This window comes from Canis aureus, chromosome 2 (assembly GCF_053574225.1).
Source record: "Canis aureus isolate CA01 chromosome 2, VMU_Caureus_v.1.0, whole genome shotgun sequence".
Lineage (NCBI taxonomy): Eukaryota > Metazoa > Chordata > Mammalia > Carnivora > Canidae > Canis > Canis aureus.
The window spans coordinates 29,866,794-29,894,725 of record NC_135612.1 but is presented as its reverse complement, the minus strand read 5'-3'; the positions used below and the strand labels follow the sequence as shown (position 1 = coordinate 29,894,725).

Sequence of the window (27,932 nt, the reverse complement as noted above, 5' to 3'; positions counted from 1 at the left end):
GGACACCAATTCTACTGGATTAGGGTCTCAGCCTTCTGACCCCATTTAACCTTAATTACCTTCTTAGAGGCCCCGTCTCCAAATGTAGTCAACATTGCAGGTCAGGGCCCCCACATACTAGTTTGGTGGTGGTGGTGATGGTGACCTGACTCAGTTCATACCAGTCTTTATTTTGTCATCCCTGGCTCATAATAGCTCCTTACTAATCCCCATTCTTCACTCCCTTCACCAGTTCTTCTTGAATATGCAACCAGGCTCAGTCAAGTTTTTGCTTTTAAGGTAGTCTTCCTGAAAAACTCCAGTGATTCCCAATAATTAGCATTTTGCCAAACTTCTTAATCTGGTGTTTGATTCCCTGGCCAGAGCCTACCCTGGTCAGAGCCAAAATAATTCTCTTCTCTTCCCCTTCACCACACACTTTTCGAATTATCTACTTTTTGTTCTATAAGCATTTGGTGTGTGCTCCCTCCCACCTCTAGGTCTTTGCCCACATTATTCTCTCAAGAACGTCTTTTCCACTTATTCAAATACTGCCCTTTATTCCAAGTGCCATACTCCATCTCCTCACCATCACTTCCACCCACAGTGATCTTTCTCTCTGGGCTTGGATTATTTTTTCAAAGCAAGTGTGAACACACTCCTCTGTGTGTATGTCTGCATTCCTGATAGAACTGAGAGCGAGTACTGAGGCTGTTACTTCTGTGTGACCCTCACGGTGCCTGGGGCCTCGTAGTGGTGGTGTCCAATGTTCTCACTGCAGCTAGGTGGATGGATGGATGAAAAAGAATGACGCTCCTTTGATGTGGTTTTCTGAGAATCAACTTACATGTTATCTCGTCCGAGAAAAGGTCCACAACCCTACCCCCATCTCTCTCTCTCTCACACACAGCAACACATTTTAGATCTCCGTATAACTTTCACCACGGTTTGTCTTTCCGACCCTCCATAATCTTCTAAACTCCATAGATGTAAGAGACTATTTCTGTCTTGTTCCCCAAGTTAGTGTCTGATACATGGTAGGCACTCAGTAAATATTTGCTGAGTGAATGGATGAATGGATGGATGGATGATTTTGGCCTCACATCATGGAATGAAAATTTTTGGAGCCTATGGTATGCCTAGCAAAGCGCATGCAGGCAGAGGAAGACCTGCTTAGAAATAGCCATTTTTTCTTACTATGAGGCATTCAGGAAATTGCACACTAATGTAAAAACAAATGTGCTTTGCTTTATATATGGTATATCTTAAGTTAGACTGATAGAAAACTGAAAACTCCTGTTTCTCATCTGCATCACTTCATATTCACTTATGACCTTTGACACACGGATACACATCTTCCATAGTTGTAATCAATCTACATATACCATGTTTTTAACTTAACATTATTTCATCTGTGCACATTGATGTAGTGGTGTTCTGACATGTTAGTACAGTTTGTTGAGCCAGTCCCCAAGTATTTGATGTTTGGATTATCTCCAGTTTCATTATTGCAGAGAGTGTTACAAACATCTTTGTATAAATTATTATTTTTTTCTGTTGGCTTCTTCTGATGTATATTACCAAAAGGAGGAGAATGATCAGATCAAACTGACTTTAAAAACAAAGAGCATAGAACATCAAACTCTACTCACTAAAAGAAAAAAAAAATAATCAATTTTTTGGCCCTTGTTTGTAATTGCAATTTTGGGTCATAACAGTTAAGAGAAAGGCAAAAGAGGAAGAAGGAAAAAAATTCATTTATTCAACAAATATTTGAACACCTACTGTGTGCTAGGCACTGTTCTAGGAATTTGGGATCCTTTAGTGAATAAGAAACCAAAAAAAAAAAAAAAATCATCCTCTAGTAGGGCCTTTGTTCTAGTGGGAGAAGATAGGCAATCAGCATAATAATAGATGAGCTAATTATATAATAAGCTGGAAGGTGATAAGTGCCATGAAGAAGGAAAAATAGAGCAGGTTGAGGGGAATCAGGAGTGATGGAGAGACAATGGAGGGATGTGGGTTGTGATTTTAAACAGGAGTTATTGCGTAGGCGACATTTGAGCAGAGACTTAAAGGAGGTGAGGGAGTTAGCCATATGATATTTGATGGAACAGAATAACAATCAGAGGAAGAGCTCCTGGCTAAAAATGTTGCTGGAAAAGCTGCAAGGAGGCCAGTGTGGTACAGGTACAGAGAAAGTGAGGGCAAGAGCGAAGAGGGCTGAGAAAGGCCAGGCAGGGGCCACATCAGGTAGGGTTTTGTAGGCTCTTATAAAGACTGTGACTTTTACTCTAGATCCCAAAGGAGTCTGTGGGAAGGGTACACTGGACCCGCTTTCTTTGCTGGCAGATGCTAGACCTGTCCTTGGCCCATGGTTCCAAGTCTCTGAGATGGGACCAGGGAATTGTTATTTCTGACAAATTCTTTAGGGTGATTCTGATTTGTAGGTTTGACACCACTCTTTCAGTTCAAAGATTCCATTATTCTAAATTAAAAATAATTTAATAAAAGGAAGTAAAAATTTCATAGCATCCCCAAACGTTGGTGATTTAGAGAGTTTGGAAGTTATCTAGAAAATTGGGGCCCTGGGGTTAAGTGACTTGCCCGAGATTATACAGTTATAAGAGGCAGCAGTGGGTTTCAGATTTGCTCTCCTCACTCTGAGTTCAATGAACCTTCCACTTTACCAGGCTACGTAATACACTCTCTCATTTCACTTATCAGGTGGTTAGATTTCCAATAAGCTCCACCATTAAGAATGTAGTTTGAGTCCAGAAGCTCTGTAAGGTTGATTGGTTGATGAAATGTTTGGTTATCTAAAGATCAACCAGAAAGCTGCTATTGTTTTAACCTTTTTGGTTAAGAATCGTTCAAAATGTATTAATCATATTTTCTGCTCCTTTAGAGAAGTTCTGGAAGAGTCGTGCCATTTTAGAGTGGGAAAAGACCTTAATTGTTCATAATCTTGCAGTGCCTCTGGGTCATAATTCTGAAATAGGGTCTGATTTGACATCAGTATAAAACTTGCAGGCCATTCAGCTGACCCTGGACATATCTGAGGTTTACTTTTTGAAGAAATTTCTGATTTCATTTGCTTTCTTTTGATTCATTTCTTGGACATTGACTGTAATGGAATTTTTTTCCACTTAATTTAATTTTTTTATAATGTTGGTTTCTCTGGCCCTATTATGTAACTTGAACCTAAATTTTTTATCTGCAGTGTCTGAGGTTGTAGACTTTGCTGTAGTCCTGGAATGCACTGAAATTGTGGCATGGGAATCAGTCCAGAAATCACATCTACAAATAAGAACTCAGGCCTCAGAGATAAGCAAGGGGAAGATTTCAGGTCAACCATTTCTTCTCCACTTGCACACTTCCACATGTTTCAGTGACCAGAACTGTGCCAAGAACAGGGCAGATCACACAGTCCCACTGAGAACACTAGGTGGAGATTCTAGGGACACATTTTTTCCCCTTTTACTAAGCCAGAATTGGCAGTAGGAGCTGTGTCTGAGGAAGATGTTGGAACTCTTGCTGTTCTGGGACTGGGAGCGAAAATGTATACCTAGTGCAGTCCATTCTTCTGCTCGGAAGAGTTGCATTCAGGGAAAGGTACTGGTCCCAGTACGCAGCGTTTCAGTTAATATGCTACAGCAGCTCTGTACTGTTTGATAGTTACCTTGATGTTATCTATTCTCTTAGGGCTTAGTCGTCGTCGTCTTCTTCTTCTTCTTCTTTTTTTTCTTCTTCTTCTTCTTCTTCTTCTCTTCTTCTTCTCCTCCTCCTCCTCCTCCTTTTTTTTAAATGTAGAAAGTTCAATCTAAGTTGGTTTCTGGGTGACTTGTTCCTTTGTGATTCAGCCTCCAATATTCTCTACCAGAGAATTGGTAGGTAGATTGCTTGTAATTTCTGTTTTATCTTCTTGTCTTCAAAAGCCTCAGCCAGTGACTGGCCCTTTTCTCTTCTCTGGGTGGTTTCATCATAGTAACCACATTCCTGAAGGAAACTGAAGTAGACACTGTGGCAAAAGAATGAACATGGCTCTAAGTTTCAAAAAGAGCTGTCATTGGTAGCTTCTTGAAGGATGACTGAAATGGGAATATATTTAAGAGAATCATAGATAAGGAATGATTAACTCCTGGGATGATTAATCGGGGATTGGTAGAGAGAGTAGCAGTTCTGCAATTTAACTCTGATGGTGTTTGCTCAGATTCTGGACAGTCCCTTGGAAGCAGAGCAGATGGCAGTCATGAGACCTGGGCCTTTTTCAAATGATTATCTCTATATTGGTCTTGACCACTTAATAGGCATGGATAAGGTCATGGATCCAGGGAGTCTGGAGGGAACTATGGAGGAAGCCAGGATGCTGGGAGAGAAATCCTTAGCACTCCAGCTGGGGGAGAGCTGGCCGCTGAAAGCCCTCAGATCAGCTCTTGGCCTCCTAAGGGGATGGGCTCAGCTGAAGACAGCCACTGTGCCCCAGGTTGCTGCGGTAGCCTACAAGTCAACTTGTGGGAACATGAAGGCCCATCCTACCACCTCACCTCAGGACAACTTTGAATTATGGGTCCCAAGTGCAGAAATCCCCCCTGCAGGGACAGTATCCTAGCTTGGTGTGTCAACCTGCTCAACCTCACTCCCCATCCCCCCTCCTTCCCTTACAGTTGTAGATTCCAAGGCTTCCTAATAAACTTTTTTGCTTGCTAAACACCCCTGCAGAATCTGCTTCTTGGGGAACCCAACCTGCACAGAAATTTTATGAGCAATTTGCCTGTCCGTTAGAAATACAGCCTAGACTTTTTCTGCAATAACGGGACACAGCGAGGTGGAAAGTTGGAGTACTAACTGAGCAGCAGAGAAACAAAGATAGAATTGGGTTAGACCAGTGCTCTTTCCTCTCTGTATTTGCGTTTGTGATGCGGGGTGACATGTTGCCTCTCCGTAGAGGTTAGGAGCTGTCATTTGAAGTCTCCAGCCACTCTAAAAGTTGATGCTATGGAGAAAGGAAGCGAAGAAGCAAAGAAATGATTGCAAATTGGATACTTACTCCTTTGTCCTTAGCGTTATGGCTCTGTGTTCGTGCCCTGGCCCTTGTTTGTAAACAACGCTACCCTGAGTCCTTTTAAACCACCCCGTTTCTCCCCCGGCCACTGTGGGGGCAGGCAGGGATCCCTCAAGGAGCCAACCAACGCATGGCATCCCTGAGCCACATTCCATGTTATGGAGAGGCTGCCCGGCAGCCTTCCATCAGCCTCTCCAGGAATACCTCCCGAAGGTGTTCTTCATTTTCTTTGAGTGAAGCTTGCCCCACGTGTGCCTCCCCAGGGGAGGGAGGGAAGGCGGTTTGGGTGGCGGACGGTGCTTGACAGCGGGGACCGGCCGGGGTAGAGGCCCGGGGGAGACGGGTGACGTCCGAGCAGGGGCCGAGGGCTGCGCAGGAGGGAGCCCAGGACCTCCCGGGCGGCTTCCTTCCGTTCCTGGCGCGGGCCTGGGGGCGTTTGTGCCTAAAGGCCTTCCGCGGGGCCTCCCGTCCCTGGGCGCGGGCCTGGGCTTCTGGGGCTCAGCGCACGGTCGGGTCCGCACCCGGGCCCGCGCTCGCCCCCGAGCTCGCGGGGAGGCGCCCAGGCGGGCGGGCGGGCTCGGGCTCGGGCTCGGCTGCGGGCAGGGGCGTCCGGGGTCCCGCTCGGGAGCGTGGGAAAGTGCGCTCGCCGGGGCCCGAGGCACCTCGCAGGCTCCAGGCCGCACAGCCCGCAGGGCCGGCCCGGGGCGCGCGGGCGGGGCGGGGCGGGGGCCCCTGGGGAGCCCGGGGCGCGCCCCGAAAGTGGGGGCAGAGGGGCGGGGGGCGCGGGGCGGGCCGCGGGGCGGGCTCCGGGCGCGGCGGGGCGGGCGGCGGCGCGGGCCGAGCGGGGAGGAGGGGAAGGCGGGGGCGCGGGGAGCGCGTCTGGGGGCCGCGGCGCGGAGGGTGGCGGCCGCCGGTGCGCGCGGGGCGCCGTGTGTGCGCGCTCGCCGCTCGGGGAGAGGATGGCCCGGGAGGGAAAGTTGGGGTGACGCGCGCAGCCCCCGGAGGCGCCCCCCGAGCGGGCGGCTGCGGGCGCGGGGAGCCCGGCCGCGGGATGGGCTGCGCCCCCAGCATCCACGTCTCGCAGAGCGGCGTGATCTACTGCCGGGACGCGGACGAGGCCGGCTCGCCCCGCCGCACCTCCCGCGTGGCGCGCGGCCCGGCGGCCCCCCTGCACGGCCTCCTCGTGCAGACCGACGCCGCCGACGCCGCTCCCCCGGGCCGCGCGCCGGGCGCCCCCCGCACCGCCCGCGTCCGCAGGGCCCGCGCCGAGCCGGGAGGAGGCGGCGGAGGCGGCGGCGGCGGCGGCGGCGGAGGAGGAGGCGCGGCCTCCGCGGCCCCCGCCGCGACCACCTGCCGGGGCCGGCGGCGCCACTGCTGCAGCAGCGCCGAGGCCGAGACGCAGACCAGCTGCGCCAGCGTCCAGGTGAGCGGGGCGGCGCCGCGGGGCCACGGGAGGCGGCGGCGAGGGCCGCGGAGCCGAGCCCCGGAGGCCCCTGGAGGCCCGGGAGCCGTCCGGGGGGCGGGGGGACCTGGCGCGGCCGACGGCTGCAGCCCGAGCGGCGGGCGGGCCCCGGGCGGGTGCGCGCCCCGCGGGGAGCTGGGGGCGGGGGGTGCAGGCGGGCTCTGCCGTCCGTCCCGGCCACGACCCGACCCGGGGCCTGCTGCAAGCTGGGGGGGGGGGGGGGGGCAGGGGGGATCAGCTGGGCTCGGGGAGGGGACCCGCCGCTGTCCGAAGACGGAGATTCACAACGTGCCCCCATCCCCCAGGACACTGGAATTCTGAGGAAGTGGGGGGAAAAGTGTTTAAGTGATGAAAGCAGTCACTAGCAAGTTCTTAACGATGGAAGAAAAACGCGTGTTTCCGTAGTGCCCTCCTGCACCCAGAACACTGTCACATTCAAGAGAATCTTCACGGGGTGAATCCGGCTGCTGGCCCCCTTGATTTTCTAGTAGACAGAGGGACAATGGCACATCCCGTTGTGCAGAGGGAGAAATACATCTTCATGACTCCTTTTTTAAAAAAAGATTTTATTTATTTATTCCTGAGACACACACACACACACACACACGCACACACGAGAGAGAGAGAGAGAGAGAGAGAGAGAGAGAGAGAGAGAGAGAGGCGGAGACCCAGGCCGAGGGAGAAGCAGGCTCCCCGCGGGGGTCACCATGCGGGACTGGATCCCCTGACCCAGGATCACACCCTGAGGCCAAGGCAGGCGCCCAATGGCTGAGTCACCCAGGCGTCCCCATCTTTACGACTCTTAATGTTATTTAGAATCATCGATTTTACATGGTCCACAGATTACCAGGAACCATTAGTGCTGGTATTTGGCAACAAAGATTATGTATTTATGTTTGAGACTTGTTCAACAGTTGGCCACTGTGAATAGGCCCCTAGCCTTCCCTGGATATAGTCAGCCTTCAGTGGAGAGGTGAAGAGAAGGATGGTATGTGTTGGCTTCAGTCTGGAAGACCCAAGAGCTTCTTCTAGTGAACTAATTATAATAAGATCTGATCTTGTAACATGAAGCTTAACAGAGTTTATTTATAGTTGTAGTGTTTCTCTGGTAATAGTCATCTAATATGATAATATAATTATCATGATAATAAAAAATAACATTTACTGAGCATCTACTATGTACCGGATATAAGCTTTCTTTTCCAGCCTTTGAATCTTAACCATGTGACGATAGACTATCCAAAGACTGGACACCTGGATTCATGATAGAACAACTTACCAGCTGAACATTTGTTATAGGGGCATGTGCCAAACACTGTATTTTTCTTTTGTCAAGCTTCCCCCACTCCCACTGGTTCACAGAAAGAAAAAGAAAGGAAAGAGAAAAAGAAAGAAAGAAAAAAGAAGGGAAGAAGGAAAAAAAGAGAAAGAAGGAGAAAGGCATTAGGAAAAATTTCAGGGGATTAAAATGATATATTTGGTGAAATAATTAAATAGGGATATTATTTTTAAAAATAGCATTTTGCCTTTTTGTTGAAAAGGCAGTTTAAAGATATTGAAGTAGCTCAGAATGCTGAGAACTTGTGAACTCTGATAATTTTTTTTCTGGTTGTACAAGAAAAATTGTATATTTCTGCCTTTTAGAGTAGCAAGGATCCCAATTTAATACCTGGCAACTCTAGATATTCCATGTTTGTCTATTGAAAGAAAGAATAATGAATGAATTCATTCTCTGTGTTTTAATACATCCCTCAAGAGGCTGCTTAGCAAATGGAGGAAAAACTGGAGGGAAAATGAGTCCCAATTATTAGCAGCTAGTATAAACTTGTAGAAATATCATTGCTTCTTGGCTGAAGTGTCAAAGGCTTGACCTGAATAGGAATTTAACTCACACTGCTTTATCAACAGGACTTCCAAATAAGAGCTTAAATCGTTCTAACCTTTTACTAAGAATGTTGGGAATGAAATTGCTGGGTCAGTGATTCAACATTAATTTGCACATGTAGGTCTCAGAAACTATATATTTGAAATTATATTTGAGACCAGAATTATTATCTATATAAATCATGCAGAATTATCATCACAGAATTGCTTTAAAATAGTATCCTTTGAGGACTTGTGACTATTTTTCAGTCTTCATATGTTCCATACACTTTTGTGGACTAGGTAATTTTATAAAAACTTTGCTTGCATTTCTTTTGAGAATAAGAATTCTTCTGCTTTAGCAGTTTGAGATAGTTGCTAGTCATGCTCGCATCCCCCCACTCCCCTTTTCCAAAATGCTCAGGTGAAAAAATAAAGTCCTTGCCATTTGGTCCTGTTTACAGTGGTGTTGGGTCATGATAGTTTGTTTTTTAATTTCCTCTTTGTACATCAATTATAAACCATATTCCCATTATCTACTTGGTCTCTGGTATTCCCCAGAGTGCAAAAATGTGTGCTTGATCTCTGTCTGTCCTTTTTCTAGCAATCATTCATCTCATTAAGCTTTTAGAATGATGAAGCATTATGATGTCAAACATGATGTCAATAGGAACCTTCCTGAATACCTAATTTATATAAGAAATTACAAACATTAATAATTCATATGCAGTACAACGATATCATATGGGTTTCCATTTCTGGTAAGAAGTTAGATTTGTCTCCCAATTGCTGTAAAAATGCAACTTCCTTGTAATTTGTCTCCTTGTTTTCCTTTTTAAAAATAGTGCTCCAACAGGAGACTCCTGCAGAATACTCACTCTTCATACTGAGCCAGTTTTATTATGATTCTTGTTCAGACATCCTCAAGGGGGATGGTCTCTCTGGGAAGAAGGGGGGGGGCGGTTTCTTACAAGTCTTCTTTTCTCATACCAGCTGCTGCAGTGGGGAGGCAGCCCGACCAGGCAGCCAGTTGTAGAGAAGAGTGTTGACAGTACAGCCAACGTGCAGCCGTCTCTGGGTGGGTTAACCGTTTTCCGGACCAGGCACAGGACGTTGTTAGTTTTCAAATGACTCTGGGTGGATGGGCACATCGCCAGCTCCCTCCTTTCCTCCGTTCATTGTGACCGTTTATTCACTCAGCCAGTGTTTGTGCCAGACTGTGGTCGATGCTAGGGAGTCAGTGAATATCCACGAAGTTTGGTAAGCAAAGCCTAATGAGGATGGTGAATCTTCCGTAAGAAGGTGTGCCCGAGTCAGCGATGAATGACTTCTATGTTATCTGGACCATGGCTTCCTGAATCAGTGAGGATAATACCCACTGGACTGTATATAAAAGGAAGATAAATATTTTTCTGGCTTTGTGGTCAATATGATGATTAATAATAATAATTAATAATTTTTATAGTAATTTCCTTGGGGGAGGGGTAGAACTATTGGGGGAAAAAGCCATTCGTGTTTGTTCTCTGAGTCAGTATTCTCTCGTGTACATCAGAATCACCTGAAAGTCTTCTTAAAATGTGGATTGCTTGGCCCCACTCTCAGAATTTCTGGTTTAGTAGGTCTTGAGTGGGGCCTGAGGATTTGGATTTTTAACTAGCTTCTAGGATATGCTGGTGTGGCTCTTAAAAGAATTGAATTGACTGTTGGCCAAATGAATTAGGTTGGGGCTACCTCTAGCAGAGTGGATAGTATCACATGCAGTTGGGCGGACTAGTCATAGCCCTGCCTTCATCATAGTTTACTTCTGTGTGGGCAGCCTGCCATCTCCATTCATGAAGTCAAACTCTGAGCGTCCATGGCTGGCCAGAAAATCTCAAAGTGAGGAGAGTATGGGCCAGGTAGCCAGTCCACTCTGGATCTTTGAGGTTTGACTTCCCTTCAGGATCCACTGGTTCCTTGCTTTTGCCATCGCAGCCGCTCATATGCCTCTCTGCCCTGCTGGGGCTGTGTCCTGCATGGTGGGAAACTGTGAGGCAAGGAGGAGCTTAAAACGGGTTGATGTGACACGATATGGGCTCATATTCAGTTCTTAGCTTTTGGAGTCTTGCTGATCCTTTTCACCATATTTTTCATCTTATAATGGGGCATAAAGTTTAGTAAGCCAGAGTGAGTCTTGCGAGTTGCTTTAGTAAAACTCAAATTTATTTTCTGCCATAGCTCATTTCATCACATTCCCTCTCCCTTCTTCCAACATATTAAGTATAGTTAGTGAGCAAATCTTTCTAACTTCTGCTGCTTTCCTTGGTAGTTAAACTAATTTTTAAGAAATATCAGGTAATTTTCCCTTTTGATTTTGTTAATTAAATCCTCAAGCCAGAAAGTATAACGTAGTATAGATGCTGACTTTCAGAGGTGATACTTCTCTACAGAAACCCCACTGTGACCACCAGGCAGGACTTGGGCTAGAGCAGGATGGGACATGTTGGTGAGAACAGCACAGATCCTATGGTAAGCACCAGGTCGGTGAGGGGTTAAGGCCAAGAATCAGAATAGGAAGGAGGCGGTGAGTCCTATGGAACCAGGCAGGAAGACAGAATCCAGAGTCTGGAGGAGCAGGTGACAGTTCAGGGCCAGGTGGGCACTGGAAGTCGGGGGCTCAGCAAAGGTGACCGCTGTCAAGTTAGTTCGAGACTTCTGACTGGGGGACAGACGGTGTTTACTTTCTTTTCTGTTTGAGCTTCTCTGCTGAGTGTAAAGAGCTCAGTGCCCACAGGAGATGCCAGTGACCAGTCAGAGGGCTGTAATTAAACCCTGCACCTAAGTGAGGCAAGACTAACTCCTTATCCTCGCCACCTGGTCAAATGGTATCTGGGCAGGAAATAGATCACATATGTACAAGGACTTAACTGAACTTAATCTAACGAAGAGATTGTTTTAGATGTGTTGGCCAGATGAAAGGAAAGCAAGAAATGAAAAGGAAGCTCCCTGAGACTAGAAGAGGGTACTGTGACCACCTCGAAGAGATAACAGTAGGGAATGGTTATGGGAGCCGGAGAACCCAAACTACTGGTCAGAGAAGCCCCCAGAATCTGTGGTCTTCAGGAGAACTGCAGCGACTGGGGGCCTGGGCCTGGCATAGAGAGCTAAAGGAGTAAGTACCTCCATGCTATTGTTTTCTTCTCCATTGATCTACAGCCAGTACCATTTTTGCCCAAACATATCTGGAAAGCAGAGGGCAAAGGAGCCCGCTGATTGAGGTTTTCCAGAGCAGGACAGTGTCCTGACCATACCCCAGAAGGCTCTCTGTAATAAGTATTAAAAGATGTTGAATATCGTTGGAGGTACCCTGGGAAGCTCAAATTGAGATGGGGAATTTTGATGATTTTCTGAAATAATGGCATTTTTAAATGGCCACTTAATGTATTGTTTATGTTTCCCATTTAATGACGAATAACATTAAAATATGTCCAGTTACCTTGTTTGGAGACCTTTAGGTTCTGCTGAAAACAAATCCTCCTCCTCAGTTCGCTCTCCACCCTGACTTTGCTCAGGTACTTTCTTAGTCAGCTTGGGCTGCTATAACAAAATACCATCAACAGGGTGCCTTAAACAATGGACATTTATTTCACACCGTTCTGGAGGCTGAAGTCCAGATGCAGGTGCTGGCAGATTCCGTGCCTTGTGAGAGCCTTCTTCCTGGATTGTAGATGGCCACCTTCTTGTTTCCTCCTCACAAGGCAGAGAGCAGGCAAGCTCTGGCATTTCTTCCTCTATGGGAAGAAATAAGCCCATCATGAGAACCCCACCCTCATGACCTCATTTAAATCTAATTACCTCCCAAAAGTCCCACCTTCACATAACCATCAGGATTAGGGCTGCAATGGGATTTTGGAGGACACAAACGTTTGGTCTGTGAGATGTGTTTCTACTCTTTCTAAGTTCAATGTTCCTTAAGTTGGAACCCAGCTTAGCCAGTTTATTATTACATTTTTGCTCGGTTTGTGCTTTCCTACTCTCTGCACCTTTTCTCCAAGCCTGGGAAAGTTGATAAGCAAGTTTTACTATGTGTTTATAAGCTGATATGTTCAATAAAGAATATGTGTATTTCACACAAACTTAAAAATGTTTAAATGTGCTCAGGAGTTCATTTTTAGAAATAGGTGTTACCTTTAACAGTGGAAGTCTGGGTAGTTATTATGTTTTGAGATAGAAAATACCCTTAAAAATATTTTTGATTTGTTTTTATTTAAGTTTGATTTGCCAACATATAGTATAACACCCAGTGCTCACCCATCAAGTGCCCTCTTCAGTGCCTGTCTTTTTAACAGGTTACAGTAGAGATTAGTTTAGATTTGGTTCTTGATAATTTTGTCTCCATTTTCCCTTTTCCTGCTGGTGGATAAAAGCCAGCTTTTGTGTAGGATTATGACGCCTTACTCTTTACCATTATCTTATTTCATCTCTTCCTTTCTGACTCCTTAGGGACAGTTTACAGAAAAGTAGTTGAGAAGCTTGTGATTGCTATAATAAAAATAAAAAGATTCTTACTTTTGGATAATCCATCAATGAAGGAATATTTCATGGTTCCCTCTTATTTCCAAGATGATTCAAATTTTCATGTTTGGTTGGTACATTTTGCAACAAAGTGTGTAGAATGGATGTAATAATATCAAGATTTATTCAAGTCCTTGCTATTTGCTACCACTTCATAATCTACATAAAAACACTATGAGCTACAAATTGTCATTACCATTTTACAAATGAGGAAGAGGAGTCTCCAAGAGGTGGGATAAATTGCTCAAGGTGAGGGTTGAAATTTGGATAGGAGGTTGTCTGAATCCAACTCCAAATCCAACTACTAAGCTTTACTGCCTCTCACACAGGTCTCTCGAAGGCCAAGCATGACTGCTGCTGGAACTGTGGAGTTATTTAGAGCAGAGTGGTGATAAACTGGTGGTAGAGGCGAGGGCAGTGGGGAGGAGGGCTCATGGGTGAGGTTTCTCCTCCTCTACACGCATTGTCATCCCTTCTCTTAGCTTGAATTGACATGTTGTTTTGAGATGATTGGAGAATGTAGAATGCATACAATGGAGGAGCTTTGGCAGACAGTTGTCGTTGTCTTTAACTGAACATAGTCCTTGGCAATTTGTTAAGTATTGTACAAATATTAGCTCTTAATAAGCTTGCAGTTGCTATGATGTCTGGTTTTGTAATGAAAATGAGATTTTGTTTATTTAGATTTTTAACATTTTTGAGCACATATTTGTCTTTTATTGGAAAATGTATTCCACTTACAAGTAGATTGATTTGGCCAATGTAGGTGACTAACTGGATTTAAATATAGATGTGATATCTTGAAGCTTTGGAAACTGCTGCCACAGACACCGGTTTGGTCGCATAGGATCTTGCCAGTTGAAGGTGGAAGCTGGAGTTTGGCTTCCATGAGTGTTGCACCTATACAAAACTTCTGCCTCTAAAGATCAGGGCCTTGGTGTTATCTTGATGGTTCTGTGTGAAATTCTTTGGCGTAAATCTATAACCAAAATAATTAGTCTACAACTGGGCTTAAAGCCATTTTGCACAAGCTCTGTTGGTTTTTATATTGCTGCATTTCAGTGCTGTCGGATGTAGTATACTGTTGGAAAAAAACGATATGTTGTGAATGTAAGGCCCCTTTTTCTCTCACAGCGGAAGGTGTAAGGATTAGCTACAGGGATGGAGTTGCTTATGTGAGTCACAAAACTGAGAGAAGACCCTGAGTGTTGGAAATTTCTACAGGAAGACACATGAAAGATTTTTTAGCAACCTATCATGCAGGGTGACATGGATAAAAAGAAAAGTGCTGTTTTCTGACGTCAGATCCACAAATAACATTAAAGCTCTAGACCTGGAAGGTGATGAGTTCAGAGTGGTTGAGGCTTTTGTCCTCTCCAGGGTTCCTGCTGAGTCAAGTAAGAGCAATGGCCAGCTGGAGAGGAAAGGTGGTGGAGGCCAGTAATGACCCAATGGCCCTACCTGCCAGTGGTCTGGGGGCCATTCAAGACTCATCTCACTTTCAGCATATGAAACTGATTGACAATCTTGGCCTAGAAGCTGGTTGTGAGGAAAGCAAAAGCGGCTCTATCAGTTGATGCTTCAGAAGCCTCAGTAGGGTTTTGATCTGAGCCATAGTTGGAACTAAAAGTTTTTCTTTTCCCCACAATTTAATACAGACTTGGGCTACAATATCTCCTTTCCAGTGTTCCCTTGAGAGGGTGATTCCCAAAACAGTCATGGCCAGATAAAGGTAGAGCAGAGCAAAGGATCAGCTGTGTCTGTGGTGGGCAAGCACTGGTTAATATGGCCTTCCGGGAGTCCTCCAACACGCGTGTGCGCTCTGAGAAGTGGTGCTGGGGGGAGGCTCAGGCTCATGGCTTTGCATGAAGCTTCCTGCCATCTTCCTCTCAAGGCTGAGTCTGCAAAGCCAGTTCCGGGACCCTTTTCATATTGGATCTCCCCCCACCCCACAAGCCCTTCTGTCCCTGTGTTCGACTTCCCTGTCTGCTGAGTCACCAGCATTAGCCTGGGTGAACTCTCCAAAGCCCAGCACCTACCTCTCTCTGCGGTGATCTGGCCCCCTAGGACCTCGAGGCTACAGAGACTTGAGGACACCTGAAGAAGCCTTCATCCCTTTGGGAGGAGCCGGTAAGGGGGAGGGGGTATGGTCCATTCTCCTGACCCACCTCAGGGTATTGGCAGGCTGGCGGGTTGCAGACACATTCTCTTCTCGCCTTTGGGGAGCTTTTCAGGAAGGGGGAGAGAGATGGGGTAAAAGTCCAGGACCTCTTCTATGTGTCAAAAGTAAGAACTTTGAATAATAATAAAAAAAGGACAACCCTTGCTTTTATATGCAGATTATGTGACAAAAATACTTTGTAAGCCATCTAGTTGGTATTGGGAAAGGATTTTCACATAGAAGCAGCGTTATACATGGGATTTAGGTTTCTAGGTTAACCCAAAAAAGTATTCAGACCATTATGTAGCTGGAATATATTTACAATGTTGTGAAAGAAACGTAAAATTGAATTAGAACTAGAGTTTCTTTTGTACACGTGTCCTTTGGGAGAAGCAGGTTTAATTAGAGGGTGATGAAGCAGTTGAGGGAGAACCTGTGATGTTCACCTCATTCGCCTCGGGGAGTGGTTCTCGAGAGTGGTGTGGTTCTGGTGCCTGGGGGTTGGTGTTCAGAGGAGGTGAGGGAGGGAGCTGGGGGCAGCGACCAGGACCTCCGCAGAGCTATACTGTGACACTGTCCTCTTTTCATCGTGCTAATTCACTTCCAGAGGCACTAAAGGGGTATAGCTTGTTTCTTTAAGGTGCTTATTTTCTGTTTTATCTACAAATATATGTGTATATATCTTTTAAGTCTTAAGAATTCTTAAAACAAACAAACAAACAAACAAACAAACTCAAAACCATTATACACCAGAAAACTGAATGACTACTCTTTTAGGTCAGGCTGCAATGACAAAACAAACAACAACAACAAAATGCCATAGACTGGATGGTTATGGACAAGAGAAGCTTACTTCTCACGGTCCTGGAGGCTGTGAAGTCCAAGGTCAAGGTGCCAGCGGATGCGGTGTCTGGTGAGCAGCTGCTTCCTGGTTCATCAGCGGGCATTCTCTTACTATGTCCTCGACCGGCAGGGTGGGGAGGGGACGCCCTGGGATCCCTTTTGTAAAGGCAGTAACCGGGTTCCTGAGGGCTCCACCCTCAAGACTTGTGCACTACCTCCTAATACCATCATGCTGGGTTGGGATTTCGGCATATAAATCTGGCAGAGTGTAAACTTTAAGTCTATAGCAACTACTTAATATCAATTGATTTTTCTCATTGCTTTAGTAGTTTTTACAGTTGGTGGGTATCCAAAAAAAATTCACTCATTACGATTGATAGATGTATCTCTTACGTCTCTCTTAATCTATAGGTTCCCCATCCCTCTATCTGTATACTTGCACTTCATTTATTGAGGATGCTGGGTTGTCTGTCCTGTGGATTTTCCCCCATCTGCATTTGACTCTTTGCATTCCTAGAGTGCATCTAATGTGTTTTTGTGCCTTCTGTGTTTGCTAGAAACTTGCAATTAGATTTACAAGTTTGATCAAATTATGCTCAATTTTGGGGGGTGGAGGTGGGTCAAGAGTACTTTTTCAGTGATGCTATGTTTTCACAGCAGGAAACACACGGTTGTGTATTTTTGTTGTTGTTGTGATGCTGACCGGTAATAATGATCATTGCTTACATTCATTTGTCATTGGGGGAGTGTAAACTGGTGATCTTCTGGTTGTATCATTTCTTCTGATTAGCTGCAGTATCTCTAAGAAGGAAAACTCACCAACTAGTTGGCTTCCCTGGGATACAGTTTATGTAGGGAAGGCAGGTTGAATCCATCAGTCTTTCCTCTTGTTTCCAGTTTTCAAAATAACGAGTTGATCTTCTTTTCTAGCATTCTCCTAAGGTGACAAGGATTTTTGTTTTGTTTTGTTTTACTTGTTTCTTTGCTTGCTTAGAATCATTTTGAATCACTATGGATCGCACATTTATTTGATGTGTGTTAACTCATTGCCATGATTATACTTTAGGTGTTCAAATTGCCAGTTTTTGACCAGAGGGAGCAAATTCAAATTAGGAAGGCACTTTCCTTGAAGAAATAGTTTCAGCTATGTTGATTGAGTTATGTCCTTACTCTGAAAGCGTTCTTTGTAGATGAGGGCTTGCTGAATACCTGTAGGTGAAGGTGCACCTTAGTGCCTGCGTTGCTGGTGCTAGTCTCCTACCAAGCCTCTAACACCCTGCAGCTTTTGAGAGGATCCAGTGTATAAGGCCTCACTGCAGCTCCTTTCATGTAATTTTTGTGGCTGCAAAAAATACAACCTGGTATTATGGGAAGATATTCACTGGCCCAGGCTTGAGTTCTAGCTCTGCCCTATACAGGCTCTGTGACCTTGGAGAAGCTGTGTAACTTCTCCTAAGATGGGAATAATGCCTTGTCAAAAAGATCCATGCAAGTATCACAGATGTACAGTCCCCGTAAACCTTCTCAGTTCCTGTCAACGTGTGTACGTGTATGTGTAACTAGGTCTTTGAAGTCTGGAATGTATTTTACACTTACAGGACATCCCAGTATGGACTAGCACGTTTCAAGTGCTTAATGGCTGCATAGTAGCTACTGCTTGGAGGAACAGAGAATTATAATGGACGAAGAGAGGAAGAAAGTAAAACTTCACATAAGAGTTCTGAACTGAGCAATTACGATTTGATGTTGTAACTTGACAGGGAGTATAGCACAGAAGTTGGTTATTTGTCTCTTGGTTCTCAGCTCCATATTTTCCATATTCTCCTTTGGAATATGTGGGGCTAGAAATCTACAAACTGCATCTTCCAGATTCTCTTGCCAACTGGTCTCCTCTTAGATTGTGCAAGTAGGAGGTACTGGTAGGAAATTGGGAGTCAAGGAATGGAAGATATATTAGCAGTGGCTCCTGTGAAGGAGCAGTGGTAGGACTTTAACAGTGATGGTGCCAGCATCTCTGATGAGGAGGAGGGAAGGCTTGTGGGTACCAGGCCAGGGTTTCTGACCTCTGGAGGTTATCCTTTCATATTGTTTCTCCAGCTCACTGCCATCTTCTTTTGGCTCTTTCATGCCTTCCAACACCTAGTAAATAGTTCTCTACAATGATTCCTCTCTGCTTAATATATATACAGTAGTTTCCGTTTTTCCCACTGGATACTTGGTATCTGAGGACAGAGAGAACTAGGTTATAATCTCATGTGTGCCACTTACTTTGCTCTGTGACTTAACTTTTCTCATTTTCAATTTCTTCCCTTGTTTAAGGAGGATAATAAAAGCAACCACCTCATAGAATTGTTGATATAATTTACGTAACATCACTGCTGGCTTTGAACATCACTCTCAGTTAAGTGTTGTCTACGGTTGATAACAATATACAAACCAACATTTGAAGGCTTGTCATTTAACAGTTTTGATTATGGTAAAGTTCAAATACATACAAAAATAGAATAATATAATGGAACTGCATGTACATATTACCCAGTTTCAACAGTTATAAAATTAAGCCTTTTCTTTTATCTACACCACCCACTCTCCCCCCTACTCTGGGATTATTTTAAAACAAATCTAAAATACCATATCATTTTAGCTGCAAGTATTTCAGCATGTAACCGTAAGAGATTAGGACTGTTTAAAAAATAACCACAGTGCTGTTAGCATACCTAAAAATTAAAATAATTCCTTAATATCATCAGATACCAAGACAATGTTCAAATTTTCCTAATTGTCTCATAAATATCTTTTTAAAAAATTGTTGTTTGAATCATCTTTGGAATAAGATCCACTCATTGGTTGATGTGTTTCCTAAGTATCGTTTAATCTGTAGGTCCTCCTTTCTCTCTTTTTAACCTTACAATTTGTGTGTTAAAAATACTGGGTTATTTGTCCAGCAGACTTTCCCACAGTCCGGATTTTGCTGATTACATTCCTGCAGTTATCATATACCATGTTCTTCTGGTCTTCTTGTTCCCTATGTATTGGTACTTCCATCTTGAGATATTTTAGTAGGATTCAGGCTTATTTACCTATTTATTTCGGCAAGACTACCTGATAGGTAGTGTTCTATATACCTCCATCAGGAGGCACATAATGTCGGGTTCTCTCTGTTTTTGCTATGTTTGATGATTGTTGCCTGGAACTGTTAAATCATTAGGGATTACAAAAATCTACCATTCATATTTTCCCCCTACACTACTTCTGGAATGCTTCTATAAAGAGAAACTCCCTTTTTATCAACTATTTGATTATCCTGAAGTACAGTTCATATGAGAAAGATAGGATAAGTATTTGATTATTTTATTATTTGGCAGTTTTTAAAATAGTGATTTGATTTTTACCATCCTCCAGTGATGTTTTTGGTATTGTTATAAACTGATGAGTTTATTTATTTTTTTTTTAAACTGATGAGTTTATAAATAAATATTAGATGTGTCCCAGCCAGGGGCCATTATTATTCTTACTGATGCTCAATTGTCCTGTCTTTGGTACTGGGAGTAGCCACGTTGGCTCCTAGTTATCTTTGATAACTAGGTTTATTTGCTTGATGGTATGACAAGATGTTCCAGTTTCATTGTGTTCTTTCCCTGATCTGGAATCAGTAATTTCTCTCAGGAACCTCATTCTTTTTATTGAAAGATGGGATTTAGAGACATGATCTAGGCAGTGGTATGGTCATTGCTAATGGGCTGGTTATTATTTCTTGGCTTCTTAAGTGGACATTGCCAGGAAATAAATATTTTTTAGAGATAAGATGTACCACAAGTTTATACTTCTAATTCCAATTCAAATTTAGGACCACAAGGCTTTACTTCAACCTCATTAGTCTTACATTTCTATTTCCTCTTCCCATGACATAAATACTGATTCTTGACAACACTGGGATAATTTCTCATTTGTTCTGTCCTTAATATACCCACAACAGTCTCAGAATCATCACTGAAAACAGCTTAGTATTTTTTTCCTAGTTATTTTTGACGCTAGAGTATATTCTACTAGGGACGAATCAGGAGAATTAATTGTGTTTTTAAGTTGTTTGAATCAGTTCCTTTTTATGTAGCAATCCTAACAGTGGAATGGTTAGTGATGAACTCACAGTTATGAACAGTTATGTTCATTTATTTCATTTTACTTTTGATTTATTTTAAATTTTTTAAAAATTTAATTTGGTTATAATAATGTAAATTATTTACATGGTACAAAGTAAAATCTTTACCATATGGTATATTCAGAGACATTTAGATTTAATCCCTGTTACTTATATTCCATGCCCTCCGTCCAATAGGTACATATATTTAAAATTTTTATAGCTTTCATACTATCGTTTTAATTACACACAAAGATATGTTTATGTCCTTCATTTTTTAGATAAATGGTAACATGCTAACTCATTTTTCTACATTTTGCTTTTTTCACTTAATATATCCTGGAGATAACTCCATCATAATTAGTAGATATTCCTCATTCCTTTTTTAGCTGCATAATGCTCCATTATAATCTGTACTATAGCTTATTTAATCAGCCCTCTATTGATAGTTTTTGGATTATTTCCATTATTTTTTGCTATTATAAGTGTTGCTGCAGAGAATGGCCCTATCCCGATAGCTTTTTTTTTTTTTTCATATTACAAAGTCTAAATTTTTTTTTTACTACCAGTAGTGAAATGTTTTTTTCCAGAAAGGCCATATTTGCTAATCTGGGGCATTAACTTCTAGCCTGTCACATAGAGAACTGTCACCGGGCCCTTTAGTTCTTTAGGAATTGTAAATTAGTAATATAGGTTTTGCTCAAGCTCCAGCTTAGTCTCTCCAGCAGAAGCTTGTCCTGTGTGTAAAACCTGCTCTTTTCTGCTTTTAAATCAGCAACAGTTTCATTTCCTTGGAGATGAGGGATTTCACAGACAAGCTTCCTAGAGAAGGCTGGTCCCCGCAGTGGTAAACATCTGTGGAATACTGTAATTCTTCCTTTTCGTGGCAGCAAAATGGTTTGCCTTTTCATCTTAGTTGAGAGTTTCGTGTGTTGACACAGTCATCAACCCTGTCAGCATCCAAGGAAAGCTGCAGGAGGCTCGGCATCAATGAGAGAATTTCCTTGAGCCTTCTTCATCAGGATTTAGAACATAAGTAATTCCTTATCTTAATTTTAATCATTAAGACCTAAAATCAAATTGTTGTTTTTTTATTTTTAGAAATTTAATGCATGGATATATATTCTTTTATATGTTTTTTCTTTTTTCTTTTTCTTTTTAAAGATTTTATTTATTTATTCATAGAGACACAGAGAGAGAGAGAGAGGCAAAGGCACAGGCAGAGGGAGAAGCAGGCTCCATGCAGGGAGCCCAACGTGGGACTCGATCCAGGGTCCCCAGGATCAAACCTCGGGCTTCATGCAGCGCTAAACTGCTGCACCACCGGGGCTGCCCATTCTTTTATATGTTTTAAGAAGATGATTCTAGAGGCGCTTGGGTGGCTTAGTCAGTTGAGCGACAGACTTTGGGTTTTGGCTGGGGTCATGATCTCGGGGTTGCAGGACGCGATGCTCAGTGGGGAGTCTGCTCCTCTTCTCCCTCTGCCCCTCCTGCCCTCATTCTCTCTTTCTTTCTCTCTCTAAAATAAATAAATCAATCTTTAAGAAAATAAATGATTCTATTTTTGTGGTGGAATCACACGTCTGATCTGTGGATGCTTTTTCGAAACGTGTTTAATATCATTTATAAATGGGTCTTGTTTTTTCCCTTATATAGATACATCAACTTTATCAACTAGCAATGCTCAATGTAGTTTCTTGGCTTACAAGTTGTATATAAGTGAATGAGGAAGTGCCATGAAGTTGGGGTTTGACAGTGGGGAGAAACTGACAAGCAGAGAAAGTGCAAATATGAAAGAATGAGAGAGAAATTGGGTTGGGGGGGGGCGGAAATGCAGATTAGAAACAGAGATGGAAAAAAAATGATATAAAGAGTGGATATACACCTGTGCATGTCCAAAAGAGACACTCTTAAAGGTGGAGTACCTTCACTGTGTGTCATTAAAAGAAGGAAGCCAATTGCTTATCTGTCTGTTAAGGAGAATCAAGGTTGGGTCACAGTTCCCTGTGTTAGCCATCAGGTGGTGCTGTCAAACTAAAGCAGCTTGTTTGTCAAAGGGAGAGTTTGGGTAGACTGGTTCAGTTCAACAATTTAACAAATATTTATTGAGGGTCTAACTGCATATCAAACACCTGTGTTAAACTTAGGAGTACAAAGGTGAATAAGATGACTCCTTCTGTATGGAAGTTTCTATTCTAGTTAGGATGGAGAGAGATACAAATAAGTATTTGTCTATTGCTATGCAACATAATACCACAGATTTAGTGGCTTAAGATACCTACATTTATCATTTGTATTTCTGTGGGCCAGGAATCCATGTATAGCCTATCTGGGACCTCTATGTCAGAATGTCTTACAAGGTTGCGGTGTGTTGGCTAGGGCTTGATCTCATCTGCAGACTTGACTGGAGAAGAATCCTCTTAGTCTAAGCTTAGTGACATGGCTGTTGGCAGGATTCAATTCCTTGCTGGCTTTTAGAGCGAGGGCTTCAGTGCTTGGCTGGCTGTTGGCCAGTGGCTACCATCAGTTCCTTGCCTCATGGACCTCCTAGACATGGCCTTCATCAAAGCCAGCAAGAGAGACAGTCTGCTAGTAAGTTGGTAGTCACAATCTTTTATAGCCTAGTTGTAGATGTGACATCCAGTCATTTTTGCTGTATTCTATTGATTAGAAACAAGTTATTAGGCTAGTCCATCCTCAGGAGGAAGGGATTGCACAAAGGTGTGAATACTAGAAGGTGGAAATCATTGGGGGCAATATTAGAATCTGCTTGCTATGCAGGTTTTACTGTAGCTCTGTAGTGTCTGAAAGAGGTAGGGTTCCCCAGGAACATGAAGGAAAAGTATCTAGCTCAGCCTGGTATGGAAGTGGCTTCTCAAGTAATGCATTGTCTAAGTGTAAACTTCTTGAAGAACATATAAAGATTAATTTGGTGTGTATTAACTTGGTAGTGGAGAAAGGAGGCAGGGGAGGAGGATGTTTAAGTGGTGGCAACAATGTGAGCAGACATTGAGGAGGTGAAATAGAATGGGATGTCTGAGGACAACCATCCAATAGTTCAAATAGTGTGAACTGTGTGTGGAAGACACGTGAAAGAGTCAGAAATACAAGGCAAAGGTCAGACTTGGGGGTATTTCCTTTACTAGACTAAAAAGAGAATGAGGACTTTATCAAGGGGATCATGGGGAGGATTTTAAGCAGGGGAGTGATGTCAACACTTGATTGAAGAAGATTGATTTCAATAGTTTCTGCAGTAATTCATGGTGTGAGATGAAGAGAGCCTGGATTAAACTAGTGGCAATAGAGAAGAAGCAATAGATTTTTATGTTTTTAAATCAAGAACTTATTTGATGTCAGGACGAGGCAGATGTGGGAAATGGAACAATCTGGAATGAGGCCCAGGTTTTGGCTTAGTTTTGGCAGAACATCCTCGTTCAGGATCAGGGGAAAGAGAGGGGGGAGAGGGAGAAGAGTGGAAGGAGGAGGTCTGTAAGTGTGTATAGAGGTTTGTAAATTTATTGACTGACTACAGGAGAGCTTAACTCTAAAATGTTCTTTACAATGTTTATGTTCATAATTTAATCAGTGTCACTATGTAAATTTACTTTCTAGGCAAACCATATGCCTCAGTGATAGGAGATAGAATCAAATACAGAATTCATTTTCCCTACAAACAGCTTGATAAAAGAAAACTTGGTGTTAGAATTTCAGTAAGCTAAGACCACAAGTGGGGAGCCACTGGCCAGTCCTGCCTAGTGGTTGGAATCTTGTAATCTGTTCCCCGAAAACAAGTCCTACTACAGAACACGAGGTATGAAGTGTCATGTCACCGACTTTCTTTGAGATATAAATCACCTAACATAAAATTCACCATTGTACACTTTATAAGTGTACAATTCAATGGCTTTTAGTATATTCATTGTGTTGTGCAACCATCATCATGGTTTAATTCTAGAATATTTCCATCACAGCCAAAAGGAGCTCCGTACCTATTAGCAGTCAGTCCCAATTTCCCAGCGCTTGGCAACCACTAATGTACTTTGTCAGTCCACAGATTTGCTTATTTTGGACATTTCCAATAAATGGACCCATACAATATGTGGCCCTTTGTGACTGGCTTCTTTGACTTAGCATAATGTTTTCCTGGTTCATCCATGTTGCAGCAGGTATCAATATTTTATCCCTCTTTATTGCCAAATAATACTTATTTGTATGGCTCTACCACATTTTATTTATCCATTTTTCTGGACATTGTGTTGTTTAATTGATGGCTGTTATGAAAAATGGTGCTATGAGCATTCTTGTGCAAATTTCTGTGTGGACATCTGCTTTCATTTCTCATGGACATATACTAAGAGTAGAATTGCTTGGTCATATGGTAACTCTATGTTTAACTTTTTGAGGAACCACCAAACTATTTTCCAGTGCAGCTGCATCATTTTACATTTTTGCTAGCATGTAGGAGGGTCCTTGTTTCTCCACATCCTTGCCAACACTTGTTATTATCTGTCTTTTTTATTATAGCCATTCAAGTGGGTGTGAAGTTGGATCTTAATGTGAGTTTGATTTACATTTCCCTGGTGGCTAATTCAGATTTGTTTTTAAGAACTAACTGGATACCATAACTGAAATCTGACATGAATTTTGTTCTGTTCTCTACTAGATTCAGGGGACCACCCCCCAGAATAAGTGTGCTAATGCTTCTACCCAGTTTTATTTACACTGCAGCCTTTTACTTGAGGAAGGCAGAGCCCTGGCATAATTCTCCACTGGCGTTGCACTCATGTGTGCAGCCGTATACCCACATAAGCCAGCGTTCCCCGTGGAGTCCTATTCCAGAGTTCTAGAATCACAATCTGATGGGCCCCAGTTGTTCATTAAAAAAAAAAAAGAAAAGAAAAGCTGCCTGTTTGAGTCGTTGCCTCGACTCCAGTCTAACAGAAGCTTTTTATTGCTAGGATCTGCAGGGAAGGCAAGAGACTTGGAGTTTCATGGCACTTTCTTTCGCTGCTGTAGGAGGTGCTACTGAGCGAATGTGGTTGAGATCTCACAGTAACAACTGAGAGGTCACCATTTTTACAAATCAGCATCTAAGGTTTAGATTTGGTTCAGAAGCTTAATATGAATATGAAAACATTGGAAGCACTGGAATTAAATGTGGGTCTAGTTTTCTGGTTTGGGCACAATGAGTCACACAGTGTGTGTTGGTTCTTGGTATTTGTTTTGCTAATTTAGAGGCAATGGTGGTAAAGATAATTCCCAAATGGTGGCTCATGCAAAATTCCTGCATAGTTTTTTGGAATGCATTTTCTACATGCTCATGTGAATGCGGATGCAGCTGAAGGTACGGAAATTTGCAGTACAGCACACAAAACAAGCCGGGCAATGCAGACCCTTGCCCAGTAGGACGTAAGGGAAGGTCTGTAGAAACCTTCCCTTCCTACTTATCCAATTCTTCCTGCTGCTTATTTTGGCTAAATAACATTGCTTTGTAGATGGACATAAAGTTCCTAAGGAAACATTCTGCTTCTCTTCAGGCTGTTCTTCCCAGGTTATAGTGAAATGAATCAGATTTAGTCTTAAAATAAGAAACCTTCTTTACTAGCTTCTTTTGTATGATAATCAGAGAGGGTAGGAACGATAATAATGGTAATAATGTCAAAAGGGAGCTGTGTGACAAAAGATTTTGCTACATGTTAATTCAGAATTGATTGCAGTTGTCAAAGTTGCGTCAGGCAGGGTCCCAGGGGAAGCAGCTTACCCCATCTGGTTCTCACGAAGAGACATAAATGGAGATTCTAGGTAGAGGGAGGTGCCCCTGTTGGCAACGGTGTGCAACCCTCACTGGCCCTCGGGCTGAAGGGGCCGGAGGAGGAAAGAGCCCATGTTCACGAAGGCACGTGTAGTAGCAGGGCAGGGTACGGAGGCAAGGAGGAGTGGGCAAGAGGTGACCAGCCGCCGTGTGGCCCCCGCGCCTGCCGGCCTGTGCCTCCCACGGGCTGCATCCACCGTGAGGCCGCGGGAAGCGAGGCGGGGTGCAGGCCCGGAGGGAGCCTCCCAGGGCCAGGGCGGGGCAGGCCGCGCCTGGGGGGCCGGTTGCGATCCGAGAACCAATTCATCCAGTAACCAGCTGGTTGTCCGTGAGCACATTCTATTTTCTGTTATTTCAGAGGACTTAGAGAAAAAAATGTTCATTTCTCATTAAAAAAATATTCCAGTTTTTCATATTTACTTATACAAAAACTTATCTTTTAGACGGTAAACTTCATTAATGAAGCCTGTTAAACTTTGCATTTTTCTTCTTTCCCACAGTGCGGTACACACCCCTGCGCTGCGTGAACGCTGAAGCACGGAGGGCTGTGCTGTGCCTTTCGGACTGGCAGACGGGGATTCTTAAGTTCCCCTTTTTCTGAATAGTGCGGGGATAACTTGCGAGTTATTCCAAGGCCGTCCCCTGTCCGCCCATTACATTGGCCCAGTAGGAATTTCGTGTAGCATTTCGCGTGTCCCTGCAGGCCCAGCTGGGAATTAGGCGGCGCCTTCGCCTTGATGACAGAGGCCTGCTCGAAGGCTCGTGGTAACCGAGTGACCTGTTTTTTTGTTTTTGTTTTTGTTTTAATTTTTATTTATTTATGATAGTCACACAGAGAGAGAGAGAGAGGCAGAGACCCAGGCAGAGGGAGAAGCAGGCTCCATGCACCGGGAGCCCGACGTGGGACTTGATCCCGGGTCTCCAGGATCACGCCCTGGGCCAAAGGCGGGCGCCAAACCGCTGCGCCACCCAGGGATCCCCCGAGTGACCTGTTTTCTCTGTCGTCATGCGTGTGAATTCTCCCAGGTCTGAGGAAAGGGCAGATGGAGTTCTGTGTTTCTGGGTGCCTGCGGGGTTGCTAGGAAATGATTTTCAAAGTGCTTTGTGGTGATGCAGCAGGTTGAACTTTTTTGTGAAGTGTTGTCATGGAAACCAAGTGAGTGCATCATTGCCTTGTCTGACTAATTTATCTTTTAATGACTAAAAAACCCTGTAATCCAAGGTTAATGGACAAAAAAAATAATAAAACAGCACAATGAAAAAACCAATAGTTTCAAGAGCAGCGTTGCTGTACGTAGTAAGTCTTTTGTATAGGAAGATTTCACATTGGTTGGGGCTTGGCTGTATGTAGTGACGGGAGCTAATCAGTTTGTTTTCCTGCTGGTCCTTGGAGTAAGAAAGCCATGATTTCACCCTGTGGCTTATTGCTGGGGGGTTTTATTACGGACCCCGGCTCCAGAGCTTATGAGTGACGTGGAAGGCAGCACAGCAACACCCTGAGGCTTAGCAAGGCACCCAGCTTTAGTTCTGTGCTCAGTTGGGCTTGCTTCCCCCTTGCCCGCCTCCCCCAGGACCTCCCTCCCCAAGAGCAGGCTGAGAAGTGACAGTGATAGGTCAGTCTATCGCACAGGGCGTATCATTTGAAAATGGTGCCCTAGGCTTGCTCTGGTAAGCACCCATACACCCCAGTTTGCTCAGAGCAGATGCCAGAGCAGAGCCTGCCCTGACCTCCTGTGGTAGTTCTAAGGGCCTTTAAGGAAGAAATATTTCCCTTTTCTGTGAATTGAGGACAAAACTTCCTAGCATTATAGGTATGGCGGATGCTATGTTTATCTTGATCACTAGCTTATTAGGATAAACTTTCAAATGAAAGTACTTAGGAGAACTGAACTGGAAAGAGACTTTATACTGTATTTAGTAGTTCATCTGCCTCCAGGGGTTTCATTCCTCACCCTCCAGCTGTGTGCATGGGTGCATGTGTTTGTGCATGCATAGTAGACTCTTACTCTATGGAATTAAATCTGCTCATTTGTTTTAGACCTTTTCAAAATACCT

The 27,932-nt window shown here is 43.8% G+C and overlaps 1 protein-coding gene across 7 annotated transcripts in view; it reads left to right on the top strand.

The window, feature by feature from the left end:
* Positions 1–27,932, top strand: part of PDE8B (phosphodiesterase 8B) — a 269,611-nt gene that overhangs the window by 19,439 nt on the left and 222,240 nt on the right. For 2 of the 7 annotated variants that reach the window (XM_077867384.1, XM_077867377.1), the window contains exon 1: positions 6,010–6,467. The exons of 3 other annotated variants lie outside the window; for them this stretch is intronic. In XM_077867384.1, coding sequence (XP_077723510.1) covers positions 6,096–6,467 — 372 coding nt within the window. In that variant the 5' untranslated portion in view covers positions 6,010–6,095. Of the gene's footprint in view, positions 1–5,996; positions 6,468–27,932 lie in introns of those variants that run through there. 2 more of the 7 variants (XM_077867403.1, XM_077867393.1) reach the window with 2 other exon arrangements.